At 42.2% G+C, this 21,685-nt stretch overlaps 1 protein-coding gene across 2 annotated transcripts in view; it reads right to left on the bottom strand.

Moving 5' to 3' along the window:
- The window catches only part of AFAP1L1 (actin filament associated protein 1 like 1), a 68,549-nt gene that overhangs the window by 10,863 nt on the left and 36,001 nt on the right, over nt 1-21,685 (bottom strand). For both annotated transcript variants that reach the window (XM_075600962.1, XM_075600963.1), the window contains exons 3-13: nt 21,105-21,188; nt 18,773-18,988; nt 18,525-18,623; nt 13,919-14,130; nt 12,012-12,191; nt 10,850-10,930; nt 7,680-7,770; nt 5,241-5,393; nt 4,411-4,622; nt 3,498-3,643; nt 2,947-3,013 (exon numbers count right to left, since the gene is read on the bottom strand). In XM_075600962.1, the coding sequence (XP_075457077.1) occupies nt 2,947-3,013; nt 3,498-3,643; nt 4,411-4,622; nt 5,241-5,393; nt 7,680-7,770; nt 10,850-10,930; nt 12,012-12,191; nt 13,919-14,130; nt 18,525-18,623; nt 18,773-18,988; nt 21,105-21,188 (1,541 nt within the window). The remainder of the gene's footprint in view (nt 1-2,946; nt 3,014-3,497; nt 3,644-4,410; nt 4,623-5,240; nt 5,394-7,679; nt 7,771-10,849; nt 10,931-12,011; nt 12,192-13,918; nt 14,131-18,524; nt 18,624-18,772; nt 18,989-21,104; nt 21,189-21,685) is intronic.

Below are 21,685 nucleotides of genomic sequence, written 5' to 3' on the forward strand. Positions count from 1 at the left end.
GGGTCACTATATTATATATTAAAGATTCCCCATAATGTCAGACAATTACAATCTGGTGGCATTAACAAAAGATAAAGCTTTGTGATGAGCTGAAATACAGGATAGTACTGACAGTAAATATTACAGGGTGCCTGGGTTAAATATCTCAGACAGTAGAAAAATGGTACTTTGGCAAAATGATATTAATGCAATGATGAGGGTAGCATTATTCTACAGGTTATAGGGAGAGAGTTGTGGGGTATTTTATACTCACTCTCTTCTAACCATAAATGTCACGAAAGATTAATGAGTAGGAGATAAGACCCACACACAAAATATTGGCCTGTCCTCATAGGGGCAAAGCTTTGCGCATAAAAACAATGAATTTCAGTACAAGAATTAGAAGTCATCTGAGAGGGGTGTTATACCAATAACATGGGAATTCTCATATTTCAACCTCACAACGTATTAAGGAGCGTAATACAGATGTAGCAAGACTTACTGTCCTCGGTTCCATGATTTTCACTCCTCTGGTGCGGCTACAGTCTGGCTACAGCTCTCACAGCCCCAAGGACAGTAAGCGGCCTAGGAGGATTAACTCTACGGGGTTCCATGCTTCTGAATGGGACCACACAGTGTTAGTCCTTTTGGGCCATCGGCAGGGAGAAAATACCGATACTCACCTTCCATCTGCAGTCGTATCTTCATCTCTCCGTCTGGATCCATGTCTCCGCTCACTGAAGGTAAACAGGGCTATATTTCCTCCCCCCTGGATGACGTAGATGCCCTAATATGGGGCCTACATCATGAGGGGGAGGCTATATGACCATATTAGGTCATCTGCATCATCCAGGGGTCTGGGCAGTGTTGTGTGTCCTGTCCAGCTCCCTTGATGATGACCAAACGTGGTCATATAGCTTCCCGTTCATGATGTCCCATATTTGGGCATCCACGTCATCCAGGGGAAGGAATTCCAAACAGCCCTGCATCTCTTACCTTCAGCGCTGCCGGAACACAGATCCAGACAGAGAGATGGAGAGACGTCTGCGCAGCTCACTCAAGCGAAGGATTAATGCTACAGGATCTCATTCAAAAGCATGGACACCGGCAGCGTTAATCCTTCCGGGCCACAAAACTTGCTGTCCTTGTGGCCGTGGAGGGGTTGTGGTCGGGCCCTGGTTTTTCTGATTTTTTCCGTGGCCACTTCCACTGCAAGTCTTGCTACATCTGCATGTGGTGACATATTCATTTTCAAACACTCCTGACGAAGCCGGATACAGTTCCTTTCAACTGGGCGAAACGCGTTGAGTGGACCTTTTTGATCTTGGAGGTGATCTGTAGTTCACCAGCCCTGCAGCCGTGACGTCACACGCTCTGACGGGTGCAAGGAAGCAAGCTCCAGTCTTGGATCACGAGCGGTGGAAGCTTGAAGAACTCAGGGGAGGTGGTGAGCAGTGCGGTGAACCTTCGATTTCACTAACTAAGTGATATATGCTTGTTTTATATTTGCACATTGTGAGTGCGCATTTGATACCTTTTTTACATAAAGAATTTATTATCAGCCTGATCGCACTATGTAGCTTTCTCTCATCCTTCACATATTTAATCTCATCGCTGACTGAGCCATTGAGGGGGGATCCTGACTACATACAATCCATATGGGTAGCAGCCCTTCTTGCAAACTGCTTTTTATCCACTGATATCTTGTGAGTAGACAAGACATACGAGCCAAAAAACCATTACGTGCTTTATTAATTCCTTTTCCATACATCTACACTTATTTGTGTGTTCTCTTGTCTTTTCTTCCCTTACATGCTCCCCCTGGATTGTTTGAGAATTATCACACATCTTGGAACCCGTGAAACAGGTCCCACCAGAGGGTTTGAGCTGGGTTATCAGACTTACACCGTTTTATATTTTATGGTAGAAAGGGGGGGGGGGGTGATAGACAGCACTCTGACACAATGACTCAGCAAGGTTGCAGGGTGCACGGAACAGGAAGGGACCCTAATTCCCTTCAGAAGTACTAACAAACCAAAAGATAGTACCAGCACTCTCTGTCTCACAGCTACAGATAAAAGCGAATACCAGTGTAGGGAATATGAATAATTTAATTACACTAATAATAAACTGAAAATATAGCAACAATAGCCAATACGCCAATGCAAGAATAAATATTACCAAAAAGAAAATCAAAAATTAAAGGGGGTAGAGGGGAAAGAAGGAGAAGGGGAAAAAAACAAAAGAAAACCAAAAAAATCACAAAAATGGAAAAGGAAAGCAAACTAGGAGGGCGACGTTTCGAGGGGTGACCTCTTCATCTGGCCCATTCCCCCTGGTCCCAAAGGGTCTCAGAGGTACTTCCCTAAGCCTTCCCTCCCCACTGTCAAATAATCCCACACTCAGATAATGATATAAATCTAAAGTCTAAAGAGGGCAAATCACAAGCACTCGACAGGGCACCAGGAAGAGGGTTTGCTTATACTTGTTCACTGATTGACATCTGATATCTGCATATGTTCTGTGTCTTTTACAATATTCTTGTATCTACATTCAGTGGTTGATATTTGATATCTGCTTATGTGATTTGGCCCCTTAAGACTTTAGATTTATATCATTAGCTGAGTGTGGGATTATTTGACAGTGGGGAGGGAAGGCTTAGGGATGTATGGACTTAGCTAAAACACTGCAGTAATGTAACCATGTAATGATGATTCTATCTATGGATGGAATTTATACCGTTTATCAATGCAGTGCCCTGACACCCACTAGTGGACACTGTATAAAACGCACGCAGATGTGTAACCACTATTCACTGTGACAAGAAGCAGGGTAACATACAGGTGAATATGCATCGATTTTCATTTCCTAGAAAGGAGTTCAAAGCATGGTTAACTGCCTGCTACCTTGCTTCTCAGTTACTATATATTAAATAGGGGCCCAGGAGAGAGAATCCAATTACCGTACCTTCTCATAGGGGACGTCATCATAGACACGCGAGTCACTACCACTGCTGTGTGAAGATGTTGCCCACCTGGGAAGAAAGAAACCTGTTGAGTTACGCAGACAACATAGAAACCCAGCTTATTAAATGGCAGCAAAAAAAAAAGACTAGGCTAGGAGAATATTGAAGTTTATTGTACCTTTTATCAAGACTTAGAGACCCAATGATTTTGCCACTAAATATATTTAATAGCCACTGGGGTTTTTAATTTGTGCATAAGCATTGCACCTGATTTACTTTTAAACAAAAGGGCCATATTTACCAAGCAGCTTACTCCATGAGACAACTTGTGGTACAGCATTTTATATATGGCCCCTTACAGCCCAGGAAAGGGAATATATTGTGAGCTGTGTTCCAGCAGGAAGGGTCTTATGGAATATCCCTTCCTAGTAAATATTTCCCATTATGTCTTTTTTAGCCGACCGTATTCCTGTATAATCACATCTCCTAAACATATGCATTTATACAATGGGGGATAACCGCGCATGGTCAGCTCCCCCCATATACCACTTACAGGAAGGAGTGGCGTACGGCAGTGACAATGTTGGCTATCATTTCCACGTCCACGTAGTCATAGTGCAGGGCCTCTGGCTTTGTCTTCGATCCAGTCTGGGCCAAAAGGAGCCCCAGCCAACGTCCCATCTCTTCTGAGCAGCTGGCCTGAAATAACGGGAGTTATAGAAGAAGTCATCTTAAAGAAGCAGTCCTGCTGAATTAACCTATTATTATTTTTCACCATAGTGGAACCAGGGGGTCCCCCCAGAGCTTAACCGCGTTATTTGTAGCTCGAGGACCCCAGATTCGTGAGACACTTACTTGTGTAGTTAGCAGTGTTACTTCCTGGGTATTTAAACAGGGGTTCAATAGGCAATGACAATGGATGATGCTGTGGCTACCTATAGGACTGCGGGACCCTCAAGATTTGGCAGCCATTTTAAATTCAATAGAGGGAGCTTTAACATCAGCAAGTACCCTTGCCACCTAACATCTTCCTTTACCATTTACATGCATATTTGGCTTTTAAGGTGAGCAATATCTGAATCACGAGGTGTTGCTTTGTTAAGAATGATCTCATATCTAATTTAGGAAATGCTGCTGCAATTATCAGTGCTTTTCTGGAAACATTTATAATGTTGGACATTTTTAAAGAGACCTGTATTTATATCACAACATTTCTCCAAAGTCAGAAAGAGATTGGCACTTTTCATATCTATCCATCCTATCCATCCTATCACTGTACCCTTAACAAGCTGATAGGGACACCAAATTAGTTTTTTTTAAAGCTGCCTTCACTTATGATGAGAAGACCTTTCCCTCTTGCAGTATATTGCAATATAACTCTGGGAAAGAGGCTCCCTGCTGTAACTGTCAGTAACGCGAGAACGGAGAGACATCTCTGGTACAGGAGAAGGTGGTACAATACTTGCCTCCAGAGCAGAGACCTCCTGCCCCTGGCGCAGGATGCGGAAGGCAAAGGGGTGCTGAGGTCCGAGCCCTGGGGCCACCTCACAGCCGCGCAGCGCAATGGCATTCACGTGAGTGCGCAGGTCATTCTGGTCCTTGTGGAAATAGAGCGTGTGGCCCTTTAAGCGACACCAGCGTTCCTTCCAGCACTGCTTCACTAGGACTTTCAGGTAACCTGAGGCGGAGAGTAGAGAGAGAGGGGGGGGGGGGAGGGTGTAAGTAGCGTGGAAGGCAAGGAGGCAATACTTGTTACTAGCAGGGTAAGGAAAGGCAGTGGCAGAGTTATAGGTGTTGTATCTTTGTATGAATTGCCACTACCCGAGATATAGGAAGGGGAAACGGAGTCATTCTGACTGCCAAAAATCCATTATGTGAAACAACCACAACAACTAAGTGTATATATTAATTTCAGTTAAAGTAGCCGTCCCTACCATTACCAGATGTTTTGTTTACCTTTTACCCCAGAGCAAAACTCCATTATCCCATTCTCTGGGACCCCCTCCTTCATCTAACATCTAACTTTTATAAGTATAACAATATAGATGTGGGGGTCATTGTCGATCTGTTGGCAAACCCTGGTGGCCATCTTGCATCTAAAATGTCAGTGCACAAGGTGCTTGTGTTGGCTTCGCTGAATAGAGATTTCTAATTAGTTATTCTGACTACCAGGCCTTGCAATTATTAGACACACAACTCATGGGAATGTATTGCAGGTGACAAAGAAAAAGAGGGGCTGGCGACTATGGGTTGAACACTTTTGATTGGACAGACATAGAAACCGTGGAGTACTCACCGCAGCAGGGGATATCCTCCTCTGTGGATGAGGTCTGGTGCTCCTCCACTGATTGCTTCTTCTTAGAGAAGCTGATAATCCTGGTGATCTTCTTCCCCGCAGCTCGGCTCATAGAGCCCTTCAGCTCTGCCAGTCCACCCCTTCGACACTTCCCTGAGGACAACATCAGCTGGTGCTTATAGTTCTAATAGGTGCATTACAGTCACATTGCCAAGTATAAGGCATTGGAAGTTAATAATTAAACTGCTAATAAGGTACCATTTCATAGTTGCTCCCACTGTATAGAACAGGAGTTACTGTGTGATAGTGCCCTCATGGGCACTCTCCCAGTTAATGAATAAAAGCTTCTCTAGACAAAACAGTCCCCCTAAAATGTTTTTGTTCGATTTTTGGGGGAATTGATCTAATCTCTGTTAAAGCAAGTTATTCTTCATGTTAAAATTAGTATTAACATTGTATACAGCAAAAACAATTACCAAGAATAAATATGAGTGCTTTATTAAAGACGCAGTCTGCACTAGTCACCTTTTTAGGGACACTATAAATATGATGATTAATTCAGGAGATATAAGCCCTTAAATATTAAGTGTCAGTGAGGTCAAAATCAAACTCTCCCTAGAGCAGTGGTTTTCAACCGGGGTTCCGCAAGCACCCTTCAGGGGTTCCGCGGCCGCCAGAGGGGGAGAGCCGGGACAACTCTCCCAGCTGTCCTAGGACCGGCAGCGCACCGGCAGTCCAAGCAGCAGTGACCCGGCGGCTCCTGAACTGAGCAGCCGCAGATGGCGATAGGTTTCAGTCACAGATAACATTCCAAGATGCACTGTTTGTAAGTTTAACCTTTCTTGCTCTATTCATTGTAACATCACAGGAAGAGATCAGTGTATCTCAAAAGCAAATACACAAATAAAATACTATATACAAATAAAAGCATCTCGTTAGCCACAGAACGGTATCGTCTATTCATTTTAATATATATATATATATGCCTAAGACATGCAGATGAGCATACAGTTGTATTTACATTTGCATATATATATATTTGGAATGGATAAAATATAGGACATTTAATTAATTACAAAAAAAAATTTATAACGCAAACGCCCCATAAAATGGAAATTCTGGTGAGACAGCAATAAAACAATACAGGCATACCCCACTTTAAGGACACTCACTTTAAGTACACTCGCGAGTAAGTACATATCGCTCAATAGGCAAACGGCAGTTCACGCATGCGCCTGTCAGCATGTCCTGAACAGCAATACCAGCTCCCTACCTGTACAGAAGCTGTGCGCAAGCGGGGAGACTATAGAGCCTGTTACACATGCGTTATTTACATCAGTTATGCACGTGTATGACGTTTGCAGTACAGTACATGCATCGATAAGTGGGAAAATGTACTGCTTCACTTTAAGTACATTTTCGCTTTACATACATGCTCCGGTCCCATTGCGTACGTTAATACGGGGTATGCCTGTACTTAATAAACATGTTAGGTATTTATTAAAACACCTCCAATTTATAACTTGTGATAAAGAATAAAAAGAAATGTAATATTAATACTGTAAATACATTTGTTATTACATCCCTTATTCTCACCGTAATCCCTAGAATGAGATAACCATTATCACACCTTGCTTCTCAACCAAGGTGTCGCGACCCCTGGAGGAAAAACTCAGCTGACTGCTCAGCGGGTACTTCCCGCGCTGCCTGGAGACGTAGAGACTTTGATCAGCCTCTCCTCTCTCAGCCCGGCACAGAAGAGAGAGCGAAGCGTCTTCATCTCTAGACAGCACAGGACTCGCCCACTGACATGTGTAGGAAGGTGGGAGCAAACAGAGAAGGAGTGAGGGCTCTGTGTGTGGAGTTGAGTGTGATGGCTTTGTGTGTGTGTGGTGGAGGGTAAGGAAGGCTAGTGCTTTTAGTGGTTTGGGAGGGGGGGGGGATACGTGTGGCGCGTGTGTTGAGTAGTAGGGTGAGGATGATGTGTGAGGTTACAGTAGGTAAGTGTGTGCTTGTGAAAAGTAGGGTAAGTGCATATGTGTATAAGCGAGGAGGGGGGTGAGTGAGGATTGAAAAGCAGGGGTGCCTAGAGATTGAAAAAAAATCTTCAGGGGTGCCTCTGTGTAAAATGGGTTGAGAACAGCACCATCAAAGTAACATTCAGCAATAATATCTGGAAAGGTGGTGGCCTTCTTTAAAACTCACAATCACCTGATTAATATTGAAAATATAATTTAAAATGTTTTATACAGATCTTTAAATAAAAGCACTGGTCGTTGGGAATTAACCCATTAAATACAGTATATCACATGACTTGTTTACTATGGTGATGGGGAGGGACTTCACCTTGCCAAAGGAGAAAGAGTGGGTTAGAGCAAGGCTATCATATTCTCTTATACTGGTGACTGATCAGAGTTGATTAACCAAGTGCTAACTTACCATGCTCCCTGTTCTCTTTCCCGCTGCTGGGAGAGCTGTTGTCTCCATTTGCTGCACTGTCAGAGTCTGAGGTCTTGTCATGGGACAATCTCTGGGAGATATAAACAGGACAGGAAGTGTAAGACTGGTGCCCTGCATTAATAATATATTAATACTTATCTAGACCAGCAATGCCGAAGTACTTAAAGGACTATACATACACACACACATACACACACACACAGTAAGCAGTGCTAGTCCAAAGCACACTGGCAGTCATTTTATGATCTATTCACTCGAATGGTCTGGAAGATGTTTTCAGGCAGAGGCGGTTTTCCTATGGACTAACACCGCTTAGTAAATATGACCCCAAGTTTACCTGCATCTAATTTATGGCATCTTATGTAACCCTCCTTACTCAGCTCTACAGGAGTTGACATCAGGTTGACTATATACATTAGCAGTGCTCAGTCTCTCAGGCCTTTACATGGTGCTGGGTAGGTGCAGGCTGGGCGTGGATATTTCAATATAATAAGGATGGGCGCCAGGAACTTTTATAAACATAAAGGTGCTTTATTTCACAGCCATCAATAATGCTTCACAGACACTGGCATATGGGTTACTTGACAGAAACTTGTGGCAAACAATAATATTCCGGTCTTCATCCCCTGGTAGCTCTCAGTCCTACTCTGGGGAGGTACTTAAACTTGTTATCCATAGTAAGGGATAAGAGTCTCTGGCATAGAGTTAGTAATGCCCCATTTTGAATGGGCCAATCAGAAATACACTTCAGGCTCCTGGTTTAGTAACCAGCTCTGCATGCTTCTTCAATACCTTTTTGATCAGGATTTGCGCAAGGAATCTTCCGGTTGGACCGGCCCAAAAATAATCCGGAGTTACTATACTGAGAACTCCTATCAAGAGCCTGTTTCCTCCTTTTCCATAGTGACAACAATCTTGAAACTTTCCTACTGACACTTACTTAAGGGGCATGTTCCTAACTGAAAACCACAAACAGTGGCAGGACACTGCTTAATATTTTATTTATTTTTTATCAAATGTTTTACCAGGAAGTAATACTTTGAGAGTTACCTCTCGTTTTCAAGTATGTCCTGGGCATAGAGTTATGATGACAAATAATACATGTTTACAAATACATAGTTACATAAGTGAACAGGGTATACATTATATACAAGACATAGCATGCACAGTAAGTGATAATATATGTTATAGGCGTGTGTAACAGTTACAGGCCAGATTAAAATGTGAGACCGCCTTAGTTTTGAAAGAATTTAGACTGGTGGTGGCTGTGAGAGTCTCCGGTAGATTGTTCCAGTTTTGGTAAGAGAAGGAGGAGCGGCAGATACTTTGCTGAACCTTGGGACCATGAACAGTCTTTTGGAGTCAGATAAGTGCTGCATGTGGTAGGGGTGAGGAGCTTGTTCATATAGACGGGTAGCTTGCCCAGAAAATATTTGAAGGCAAGACAGGAGAGATGAACTTTGCACCTAGACTCTAGTGATGACCAATCTAGTTCTTTGAGCATTTCGCAGTGATGTGTGTTGTGTTTGCGTTGGAGAACAAAACGGCATATTGAATTGTAGAGGGTGTCAAGTTTGCTAAGGTGGATTTGGGGTGCCGAGCCATATACAGGCAGACCCTGCTAATATGGAGGGTTCCGTTCTATGGCACTGCCGCGAAGCGAAAATTGCCGGAAAGCATAACCGGCGATTTTCGGCATCTCCAGCAATCCCTCCTGCGCATGTGCGACCTCCGTTCTGCACACGCGCAGCCTCGGTACCCCCCCCCCCGTTCTGCGCATGCGCGACCTCGGCAGACCCCGTTTCGGTACCGCTGTATGAGCGGAACGCCGAAATGCGAGGCGCCGAAAAGCGGGGCACTACTGTACTATGTCCCCATAGTCGATAATTGGCATTAGCATCTGCTGTCTGATACGCTTTCTGACCAGCAGACTTAGGCAGGATTTGTTCCTATAAAGTACACCTAGTTTAGCATAGGTTTTGGATGTTAGGGTGCCCATGTGCATCCCAATGCAACCAATGTGCATCCCATTCCATGTTAAATGGGAGTGAAACTATATGCCCACGTATTTAAAACTAGTAACAAGAGTTAAGGTGGTATTAACGTTGGTTCTGGTCTGGAGCTCAGACATTTAAAATGTAACCTTTGTCCCAAATACCATTGTTACAGTCTTGCCAGTATTTAAAAACTGTTTATTTTGGGAGATCCAATTTTCAAGTCTCAAAAAGTCAGATTGAAGTATGTGTTAAGGTCGGAGAGGCTATGACTGTGTGCATATAAGATTGTGTCATCTGCATACATGTGTATTGAAGCTCCCTTACAAGCTGTAGGAAGATCATTGATGAACACTGAGAATAGTAGGGCCCCCAGAACAGAGCCTTGCAGAACACCACAGGTGATATTCAAGGGTTTGGAGTTAGTGCCTGAGATAGACACATGTTGGGATCTACCTGATAGGTAGGAATTAAACCAGTTTAAAGCATGCTTCCCTATTCCAGAGCACTGGACTTTGTTAAGCAAGATAACATAATCGACAGTATCAAAAGCCTTTGCAAAATCTAGGAATATTGCACCAGTGTGTTGTCCCAATTCCATTCCACACATAATAAACTTAGCTATACACACACAAAGCTATTTACAAAGCTATTTACAGGACTCACAGTGAGGACCCTAGTAAGAACTCTGAAGAACCTGCTTCTAGAACATAGGATGTAGCTATATATACCCTATGTATTTCCCTATAGTAACGTCACAGGTCACACGACATACAAGAGAGTGGCAATCCCTTCTGCACAGTCATCCTACATCATATTGCGGGAGGAGGGGGGGGGGAGAGGTAGAGCGAGAGACCTAGGTAAGCCCACACAGTTAAGGTAGTTAACTCCATAACTGCAATATTAGTCCCCAAAGGGGGCTACACTTACATAAAAGGTTACAAGAAGTTAACTGTGGGATTTAGACCAGTTTCCCATGATTCAATGTTAGTGCCATCATTCATACATCTCTATCCCGTCACCTCACTGATCAGCTCTTCAGACCGTCCAACACGTATGTATGACTGTATGGACAGTGGTGGTATTTATACATAAAATTCAATAACATGTTTCTTTTTCACAATCCCTCAGACTTAGATATAGAGAAAATCTCACCTTGTCCAGATCCAATTTGTGTCGGAGTGCTGGGGAGGTGGGTGAATTCAATATGTTTGGGTTGCTAGCCTCCTTGATAACCTGCAGAAAGGGGACAAAGTGTTAGTAATACATCTCAATAAAACTAGAACACGCCCAGTAATCAATCAAATGCAAACATGGGGTGCTATACATTACACCATTTCATACTGGCGAGGATTCCTGAAAATAAATATACTTGTTAGTAAGCTAAAAATGACTATGTTTAAAGTTTGTGTCTGCTTAGAAAAGAGAGGTTCCAAAACATAAAGGATCCCACAAAATGTATTTGATCATAATATAATGGTTAATAAATTTATGCATCAGCTAGAGCATCTTCTTGTGCCCCATTTAAACATTACAGCACCCTTGCACTGTTTGTTGTTCTGAGAAAAGCACAAGAACAAGTCCACATGTGGCTCCTGCATTCTCAGAACAGAATGCAATTTTCTTATGGCTCCAGCAGCTCTCTAATCTGAATGGAGTTAAACAGCGCTCAGGCCTCTGCCTTGTAAGGAGATTATGCCCTAATGCCCAAACAGTACTTAAATACTCTGTTCCATGTCTCATCAGATGCAATGCAGACATTCTGTGGTAGGTTTCTCATCAAACTGACATCCTATGCCCTCCACAGTGCGTCCTACTTCTAATCTATTTATATTCCTTAAACATGGACTCCTTGTGGGGGTTGAAAATGTAAGTGATAGTTATGCTACCTCTTGATTAAATACATATGGCATTACTTCTTGAAGATGTTGAAGCACATAGTAACAGAATACACCACATTTGTAAAAGCTCTTAGAATCCATGAGGTTTTCTCACACATTTTTTGGGCGAAGTGTCATCTTTATAAGACTAATGTCCCCCTCATGATTGTAAAAATATTGTTGTTAACACTCACTGCCCACCTATTAACTAACAATCTAGCATAGTACCAGCTAGGAAACACAGATTATGGGAAGAGATGCGCCTGTTGGATATTACTGTGAGTGAACAAGATTCACTGGCAACGCCACACAACATCAACATGGAAAAATGCAAAGGTCCCGGTGTCGGGACGACTTTATCTTATATCAGTTATTTTTTGGAAGAATTAGCCTTATACTTATCATTTGTATTTCTTATCATGATTCTGTTTCCTCACCCTCATCCATTCCTCAGCCTGCTCCTGACTCTGCACAGCCAACACCAGCATTTCAGCATTGGGCAGACAGAAACGCAGCTCGTGCTTCTTACGCCGCCCATCCTTGGGAACATACGTGACATTGCACAGTGGCAAAGGGATCTCCAAGTGTGGCTGCTGGTCCTTGGAGGTCTTATAACACTGCAGTAAGGAAAGGGGGGGGGATAAGACAGAGGGAGAGCTACAGACAAATACAGATAAACAAGCCAACCACCTACAGTCACAAACTCAATGCATTCTGTGAAGCCTTATCCGCCCTGATGGTCTCTTTCCAATTTTAGACCCATACACCAACTTTCTATGACCTGTGAAAATCAATGTATCACCATTTGCCCCTGCAGTTGAAATCCAGCCACTATATGCCAGGCATCCACTCTTCCTATTTTACTATTTCAACTGAAATCCCACCTCCTCAAATAAAACCATCCCGCAGCAAACCTACTGGCACCAGCACTCCTCTTCCTATAGCACTTATTATCTAGTGTGACGTCCCAATATCAGATACGCCAGATACAATTCTGTTACCAGACCTCTCTTTTCCCAGATGTATTAACACCAGTGGCCATCTGTTTTATGCTCTTTTTATCTGTTAAATATTTTAATAGGTTACTAATACATTGACATAAATAGAAGCAAAAGAAGGCGCACGCTGCGCTACAAAAGGGTTGAAGCCAACAAGAACGGCATTTTCTATTCTTTTTGCCCATAATACTTTGCTGTACATTATATTAGTGCAGCTGTTTTCTGATATCTTCTACAATAAAGATGGGCTACAGATGCCTTAAAGGTAACGTGGTCTAGTGCAGAATGTTTCTTTTCTGTCTCTCTCTTATCTACTTAGATTGTAAGCTCTTCAGGACAGGGACTCCTTTTCCTATAGTTACCTTTATGTCTGAAGCGCTTATTCCCATTGTGTTATATTATTATGTTACAGGTATTACTGTTGCGAAGCGCTATGTACATGGATGGCGTCAGGGCTAGCCTTAGGGCAAGGCGGCCACCTTGGGAGCCCCATGTTCTCTCTCTGCTCCCTCCTCTCGTCGACGTCGGGATCGAACTTCCACCCACCCAACTTTAGGGGGGAGCTGGAGGAGGGGGCGCGGGGCCCGGGGCCCGGTGCCGACACGAGGAGGGAGAGGAGGAAGCGTTGGGCCCCCAGACTGGCAGAGAGAGGTAGGTGTGGGGGGGAGGGGTTGGTGTGTGGGGGCACATGTGCGTGCTCTGTGAGAGGGTTCTTACCTTTTCAAGAGCAGGCCGTCTCCTGTAGTGTCACGTTGCCATGGTGACGGACATCAAGTGACGCCACATTGCCATAGCAACGTGATGTCATATTATGTCACGGCGTCATGATGCCGCAACGCTGCCAGAGGAGGGCTGCTCGGCAAGGTAAGTCTCTTAACTTTTTTTTTACAGGGGGGGTCCCGCTGTCAGCGTGCCGCCATGGGACACGCAAAGCCTAAAGCTGGCGACTCATGGCGCTATATAAACAAGATATACATACACGCATACATCTAATTGAGTGGTCATGAGGCAGAACCCCTATAAACTCCAATTGCACATATTCTGTGCTTCAAATTTTATTTATCCCATTCAACCTGAGAGTGTGGATTCAATAATCTTTCTTCCACCTAAAATATTTTGATTTTCTGTGAATCTTCCTTCCTGTTCGTAGCAACCTTTTTTTATTCGAACATTTAAATAGTGCTGCCGTATTATTGAGTTTCTATAAATCAGATCACTACCTGTGAATGGTACTTCACCTGCTCACTTACATGACATCGCATTGTATTGTCTCCTATTACAGTGCCAATATGGTCCACCGTTTCCATTGATGCCTGAAGGGCTCACACAACTTCCCCAGTTCTTACCAGCAGCTTGTTATCCCTGATGAGCGTCAGCTGTTTGGCCCACTGTCCGAAGCGTTTCTTGCGCAAGAGGAAAGCACAGATCCGGCTGTCCCTGACCAGGTGGAGCGAGGCTTCCTGTGATGGCCACTGATGCATGAGGCGCTGCGCTTTACCCTCCTCATCTTCCTCATCATAGGACTCATATGAACTACTCAGGCCGTCAGACTCATTATCTGCGCACACAGAACAGTGTCATTCAACCCGGGGGTGCAGAACACAGCATGAAAACAGGAACAGCAACACACACTGCAAGGGTAACAGCCACCCATTAACCCATAGCTCTGTGGTTAAAGTGCTGGCCACTGAAGTGGGGGGCATCTGCTCAAAAAGTATGTGAAAACATATTGGTGCCTCTGTCAGTTACCAGGACAAAAAGTAGAATGCAAGCTCTCTAGGGCAGGGTTACATTTAAGTAAGGGTATGTAGAAATATTTGTATTGCACATCTGCAGTCATCATTTTGGCTGTGTGTCACATCTAAAGTGTCTGGCAGAGTTAATTTGGGAGTTATCATCTCTGGGTGTTTTCTTTCTTTCTATAATCATGGATGCATTCTGAATATCTGGACTAACATTCTGATTTCTTTTTTCACACAGGTATGTTTCTGAGCTGAATTTCTTCCATCAATTGCTACAGAATTTAAAATGTATTAATTGGTATGTTTCTGAACTGAATTTCTTCCATCAATTGCTACAGAATTTAAAATGTATTAATTGGTATGTTTCTGAGCTGAATTTCTTCCATCAATTGCTACAGAATTTAGAAATTGGAGGTGAAGATTTGAGGAAGATCAAGACTCTGCACAACAACAACTTTGCAACTGTGAGAAATTAACTTTCCAAAAGCTGTGATTCTTTGTACTCTTTCTACCCCCCAGTACCTGGGAAGTCTCTCCTCCTGCATCTCACTATGCCCTACTGCTTTTGCTGTTTACTGTTTCCTCACTCCTTTGTGAACGTCTCTGTTCTCTCCAACTTCCCCACTCCCCACTGCACCATTATTTATATACCTCTCTCCCAACAACTTCTTTACCCCTCAATAAAAAACACCCACACAAATCATCTATGCACACCCTCTATCTACTCCTTCCTGCTGCTGGGGATCTCCCTTAAGCCAGACATACACACCTGATTTCACCCATGCCTCCCTGTCACCTCTTCCCCTATAAATTGTTTTAACCCTCTCATTTTAATACTGACTAACCTTAAAACTTGCCCCACAAATCAAGCATCCCAATAGCCTGCACTCATGGCTATTCTCCCACATTCAGTCACTCCTACCACCCATTGTGACAAGCACTGCCATTTACAGCACTTACTCCCTCGCCTGCTGTCTCTGTAAATTCACCATCAAACCTTTTAGATTGTAAGCTCTACGGGGCAGGGATTTCCTTTCCTATTGTCTGATTTTGCTGCACTTATTGTATTATTTTAATTCCCTGTACTGTATTCTTTGTGAAGCGCTGAGTACACTTTTGGCGCTATATAAATAAAGACATACAATACAAATCACATAGCTACATATAGTTACATAGTAGATGAGGTTGAAAAAAGACTTCCGTCCATCAAGTTCAACCTATGCTAAATTTAGACAACAGATACTTTATCCAATATCTATACTTATTGATCCAGAGGAAGGCAAACAAAAAACCCCATTAAGGGGAAAAATTAATTCCTTCCTGACTCCAAGAATTGGCAATCGGATTAATCCCTGGATCAACATCCTTCCCATGTATACTTATTTGATATATCCCTGTATACTTTTCCCATCTAAAAAGATGTCCAACCTTTTTTTGAACAAATCTATTGTATCTGCTATCACAGTCTCCATGGGTAATGAATTCCACATTTTAACTGCCCTTACTGTGAAGAACCCTTTCCTTTGTTGCTGGTGAAATTTCCTTTCCTCAAACCTTAAGGGATGGCCCGAGTCCTTTGTACTGCCCGTGGGATGAATAGTTCTTTTGAAAGCTCCTTGTATTGTCCCTGAATATATTTGTATATAGTTATCATATCCCCTCTTAGACGCCTCTTTTCTAATGTAAATAAATCTAATTTAGCTAGCCTCTCCTCATAAGTTAGAATGTCCATCCCCTTTATTAATTTGGTGGCTCTTCTCTGCACTCTCTCTAGTTCCATAATGTCTTTTCTTAGGATTGGTGCCCAAAATTGTACTCCATATTCAAGCTGTGGTCTTACTAATGCTTTGTAAAGGGGCATAATTATGTTTACTTCCCTTCCATCCATTGCCCGTTTGATGCAAGATAAGATCTTGTTTGCCTTTGCAGTTACTGCATGACATTGGGAACTATTGCTAAGCCTGCTGTCTATAAGCACTCCTAAATCTTTCTCCATCAAGGATTCCCCCAATATATCTCCATTTAATTTGTAAGGCGCCTTTTTATTCTTGTATCCCAAATGCATAACCTTACATTTATGTGTATTAAACCTCATCTGCCATTTACCTGCCCACATTTCCAGTCTCTCCAAGTCCTTCTGAAGAGAAATTACATCCTGCTCTGATTCTATTACCTTACACAATTTAGTATCATCAGCAAAGATGGAGACTTTGCTCTCGATCCCAACCTCAAGGTCATTAATAAACAAGTTAAAAAGCAGGGGTCCCAGTACCGATCCCTGAGGTACTCCACTCACGACTTTAGCCCAACCTGAAAAAGTTCCATTTATGACAACCCTCTGTTGTCAGTCCTTTAACCAGTTTTCAATCCAGGTGCATATATTATTACTGAGTCCAACTTTCTTTATTTTGTACACCAACCTCTTGTGAGAAACCGTATCAAAAGCCTTTGCAAAATCTAAGTAGACCACATCAACTGCATTACCCTGGACTAAATAACTACTTACCTCCTCAAAGAAACAAATAAGGTTAGTTTGGCAAGATCTATCCTTCATAAATCCATGCTGACTATTACTAATAATTTTGTTTTCCATTAGGTATTCCTGAATATTATCCCGTATTAAACCTTCAAGTAGTTTCCCTACTATTGAAGTCAGGCTTACAGGTCTGTAATTTCCCGGTTGTGATCTAGCTCCCTTTTTAAATATAGGCACCACATCTGCTTTACGCCAATATTGTGGTACTGAGCCTGTGGAAATGGAGTCCTTGAATATTAAATATAATGGTTTTGTTATTACTGAGCTTAACTCCTTGAGAACTCTTGGATGTATGCCATTGGGGCCAGGTGCCTTATTAACTTTAATTTTTTCAAGTCACTTATGAACTTCTTCCTCAGTTAACCAATTGTTCATTAATATGGTGGTTGTGGTTTCCTCCTGCGGCACTACTATTGAACTTGATTCTTCCCTGGTAAACACAGAGGCAAAGAATTTGTTTAATACCTCAGCTTTTTCCTTATCTCCAATAATCTGCCTACCCATCTCACACTGAAAGGGTCCTATATTTTCTTTTCTCATTTTTTTGTTATTAAGGTACTTAAAGAATTTTTTAGGGTTGATCTTACTTTCTATTGCAATCCTTTTTTCATTATCCATTTTTGCTAATTTGATTGCCCTTTTGCAATTTTTGTTACATTCCTTGTAATTCTGATACGATGTCTCTGTCCCTTCTGACTTAAAGAATCTAAACGCCTTCCTCTTCTTGTCCATTTCCTCCCCTACCTGTTTATTTAGCCACATTGGTTTTGACTTATTTCTTTTATACTTATTACCCAAGGGTATACACTGGAGTGTGCTTTTCTAACAATGTTTTAAAGACTGCCCATTTATCTTCTACATTTTTCCCTGCAAAAACATCATCCCATTGTATTACTACTAGATTAGACCTCAGTTTATTAAAATCTGCCTTTCCAAAGTTGAAGGTCTTTGTTGAACCCAAGTAATCTGTTTTTTGATAATTTATTTCAAACGAGACCATGTTATGATCACTGTTACCCAAATGTTCCAGGACTTGAATATTTGTTATTACTTCTACATTGTTTGATATGACCAAATCCAGAACTGCCCCTCTCTTGGTTGGTTCCTCAATAATTTGGGTCATATAATTGTCTTTAAGCACCCCCAAAAACCTGTTCCCTTTTGTTGTTATGCTAAACTCATTGCCCCAGTGTATGTCTGGATAATTAAAATCCCACATTATGCAAACATGACCCAGTTTTGATGCTTTCTCCATTTGCATGGAATGAATCCATGTTGCAGAGTTGTATCCTGCTTTGCAAAAAAACAAAGCTAAAAAACATTAGTGGTGGCATCTATAAATATAAAAATGCTGACTCCTAACTGCTATTCTTAATGTTCACTTTGTGCACTTGCAAAGGGACAGAATGTTAAATTATTGAGAAGGTACATTGTATTATAACAATGTTTGATAGATAGCCCTCAGTGAAACAAAGTGCTACTGTATATTCCCGGCATGAAGAATTTGTAGCGACAGTGCATGTATGCTAGTTTGGTAGCTTGATACACGCCCGGTAGGGGTGAATGAGTGAACCTGAATAGCCCTCTGTAACGCTACATAGGTTAGCTTGGTTGGTGTAAAATAGGGTGTTTTGGGTGGTGGTTGCTGAAGTTGTGTTTCCTGCTGGTACTTACAAGAGTTTTTCTGCTCCCCATTTATGCACGTCAGGGGGTAATTATTATCTGCCTCCTCATAATATCCATCTTCTATCGAGTTGGGGGGGCTGGAGCTATCTGCAAACACCAGGAAAAGGCAATGAGCTCATGAGACGGGATAAGACAGAGAGATACCAAAAGATGGAAGGGAGGGATGCAGAGGGACACATGAGATTGAGGTTGCTATATATACGCAATAGCTCGGGTCAGTCAGGTGGTTTACTTACTGCGGGATGTGATGTATTCTGTGCACTTCCCGGGGCTGAGTGGCACTGCCTCCTCGTAATAATCCTCAGGTGGGGGAGTGGTGGGAAGGGGAGGAGGGGGAGTGCTCGGTAGGGGAGGTGGAGGGGCAGATGGCGGTGGCGGAAGCTGACAGGTTGGGCTCTCGCTGGTCTCCCTGTATTCCTCCTGCATGTCCCGTAATTCTTGCAGGTCACAATCTGCAGTGTACATGGGAAGCAGGGTGATTAATAACAGGTACATGTAGACACACCAGAATCAGAGGGGTATTTTGTATAAGTTACGGGATCGCCAATCCGCGCGGTCTGACATGGAAGACCCATTAACTTCAACAAGGTTTCCGTGTCCGACCACACGGATCTGTGATCTCGGAGCTTATAGAATAGACCCTATAGCCTTATATAGCTACAAAGAACAAAGGCTGCACACCCACACAGACACGTGCATGAAATAGAGATTCTTACATCAGTAAGTCCTCCCTTCTAACAATATTTTAAAATAACACAATGTAGGTAAACGCAGAGAGTAGAGATTGTAGGAATAACAGTTGCGCACACACAGAAAATAAGAATGAACACTACATATACAGCTGTTAAAGAAAATGTGATACAGTGCCCAATTTCAAAGGTCTAAAACCTGTAGACCCAATGGCGAAAAACTCTTAGCTTAATATTAAAAAGACTGACGCTGACTTTGTGCTCTAAGAACAGAAAGGAAGGGGACAATTCTACCATTTTTATTAGATACGTATGTTGCAGTGCGGCTATAAAGGCAAAAAGTCACAGTACATCTTACTGCCAAGTATCATCGCACTTTGATATCTAGTGAAAATCACATAAAACCACATATTTACATAAATATATATGCACAACCCCGATGAAGGTCCCTCTGGGTGACCGAAACGTTGGTTGCAGTGCCCTATGATTCAATACAGTTTTTGTCTAAAGACTACATGCAGTGTGCTGTCTCTTTTTGCTGGACTCCAATCTGGAAATATATTTTGTATATATATATATATACAGTGTTCGACAAACCTATACATTTGCAAGCCCCGGGCGAGTGGATTTAACATCGTGGTGAGCTCCTATTGGCCCAAGCAGCACACGTGTGGTACTAGGTGGCGAGTAGATTTTTTTGTTCGGCGACTAGATTTTTTGGTGATTTGTCGACCACTATGTGTGTGTGTGTGTGTGTGTATATATATATATATATATATATATATACATACATATACATATACAGTATGTATATATATATATATATATATATATATATATATTATATGTATTACAAGTGGATGGGATGTTATATATAATATATATGTATCACAAGTGGATGTTATTTAGATCGTTTACACCATGTTGGTTTTTCTTTCCCTTATTTTTTGCGCCTTGGTCCAGATTCCGAACATATATGAAAAGTGCATCATAATATATAATTACACTACAACATACTTCTAACCTTTCTGAGGTATAACATTTAAAAAAAAAAAAAGAGTAACAAAAAACAGGTTGTATCTTGAAGATTAAAATGTCCACCATTGGCAATTTTGTTTTGGTGTAACACCTGCTAACCTCTTCTTGAATCCCAGGGTTGCGTAAAACACAGGTAAAAAACACTAGACTGGACTCAAACAGCAACAGAGAAACACTGATCCAGTGTGTAAGCATTAAGCATGTGTTCACTGCATGGGCTCCTTTCAACCACTGTTTACTTATTCCATTGATGGTACTATCTACACTAGTATTCTAATTCTATAAAGCACTGATTAGAACAGTGATTCCCAACCAGGGTTCCGTGAAGCAGTCTCAGGGGTTCCTTCTACGGACCACAGACCCCCCTGGGTATAGTTTTTTTTTGTAGGGTGGATTGAGTGACAATGGGGTAATTGATGGAAGGTAGGAGCGAGTGAGAGAAGAGAGGGGGGTGGGAGGGAGTGAGGAAAAGTGGGAGTAAGAGTGAGACGCAAAGGATAAATACATGCGAGGCGGGAGGGGGAGGGTTAGTGAGACGGATGGGAGAGAAATACATGGATAGATTGTGGGAAATAGAGGTGCTCGTGAGGTGTGACATTTTGTGACTGACACCTGTCGAACCTATAATGTGTCAGCCAGATAGGGGTTCCCCGAGATTTTTCGAAATACTTCAAGGGTTCCTCCAAACAAAAAAGGTTGGGAATCTCTGGATTGGAAGGCCGGTGCTATGTAAATAAAAATATAAATACGCAGACACACAGACAGGCATGCGGAGAGACATATTAGTGATAATAACCGGGGGATCAGTCCCCATTCTCCCTTCTCCGTTGTGAGAACATACCAAATTCCTCAAAGAGAGATTCCACAAAGCTGGTGCCATTGTGATAAGTAGCAGTGTTCATATACTGAAAATCCAAATCATCCCCTAGACAAATCACAAAGGGAGAGAGTGTTACAGATACAGGCAGAGAACAAGAGAGCGCAAATAAAGAGACTGTGTAAGGAAGGGAGAGAGAAGCTACCACTATTGCCTGTAGATGGCAGCAATTTAAAAGCTATTAATTGACAAAATTCAGCTGTATAGAGCATTAACATTGTAACAGTATCATTGGTTAGTATTAGCAGTGTCTGTTTTGATTACTTCTCCTAGCAGTATTTTTCCCATTGGTAACATTGCTAAACATTATCTAGTATTGCTTTTATATAAACAGATAGTGTACAGGACAGATGCACAATTGGTGCGAGTATAATTACTTTATGGGGCTACAGTTCACAAAACATGTAGCATGCATGCTATGCTCTGTCTTAGCATTTTTCTTTACAAATATTAGTGTTGGTTGTGATTATTAGTATTATTGATCAATATTTAAAATACAAACAGTATTATGCAATAAACGTGCAGACTTTTTAAGATAGTGCCCT

This window comes from Ascaphus truei, chromosome 5, assembly GCF_040206685.1.
Source record: "Ascaphus truei isolate aAscTru1 chromosome 5, aAscTru1.hap1, whole genome shotgun sequence".
NCBI lineage: Eukaryota > Metazoa > Chordata > Amphibia > Anura > Ascaphidae > Ascaphus > Ascaphus truei.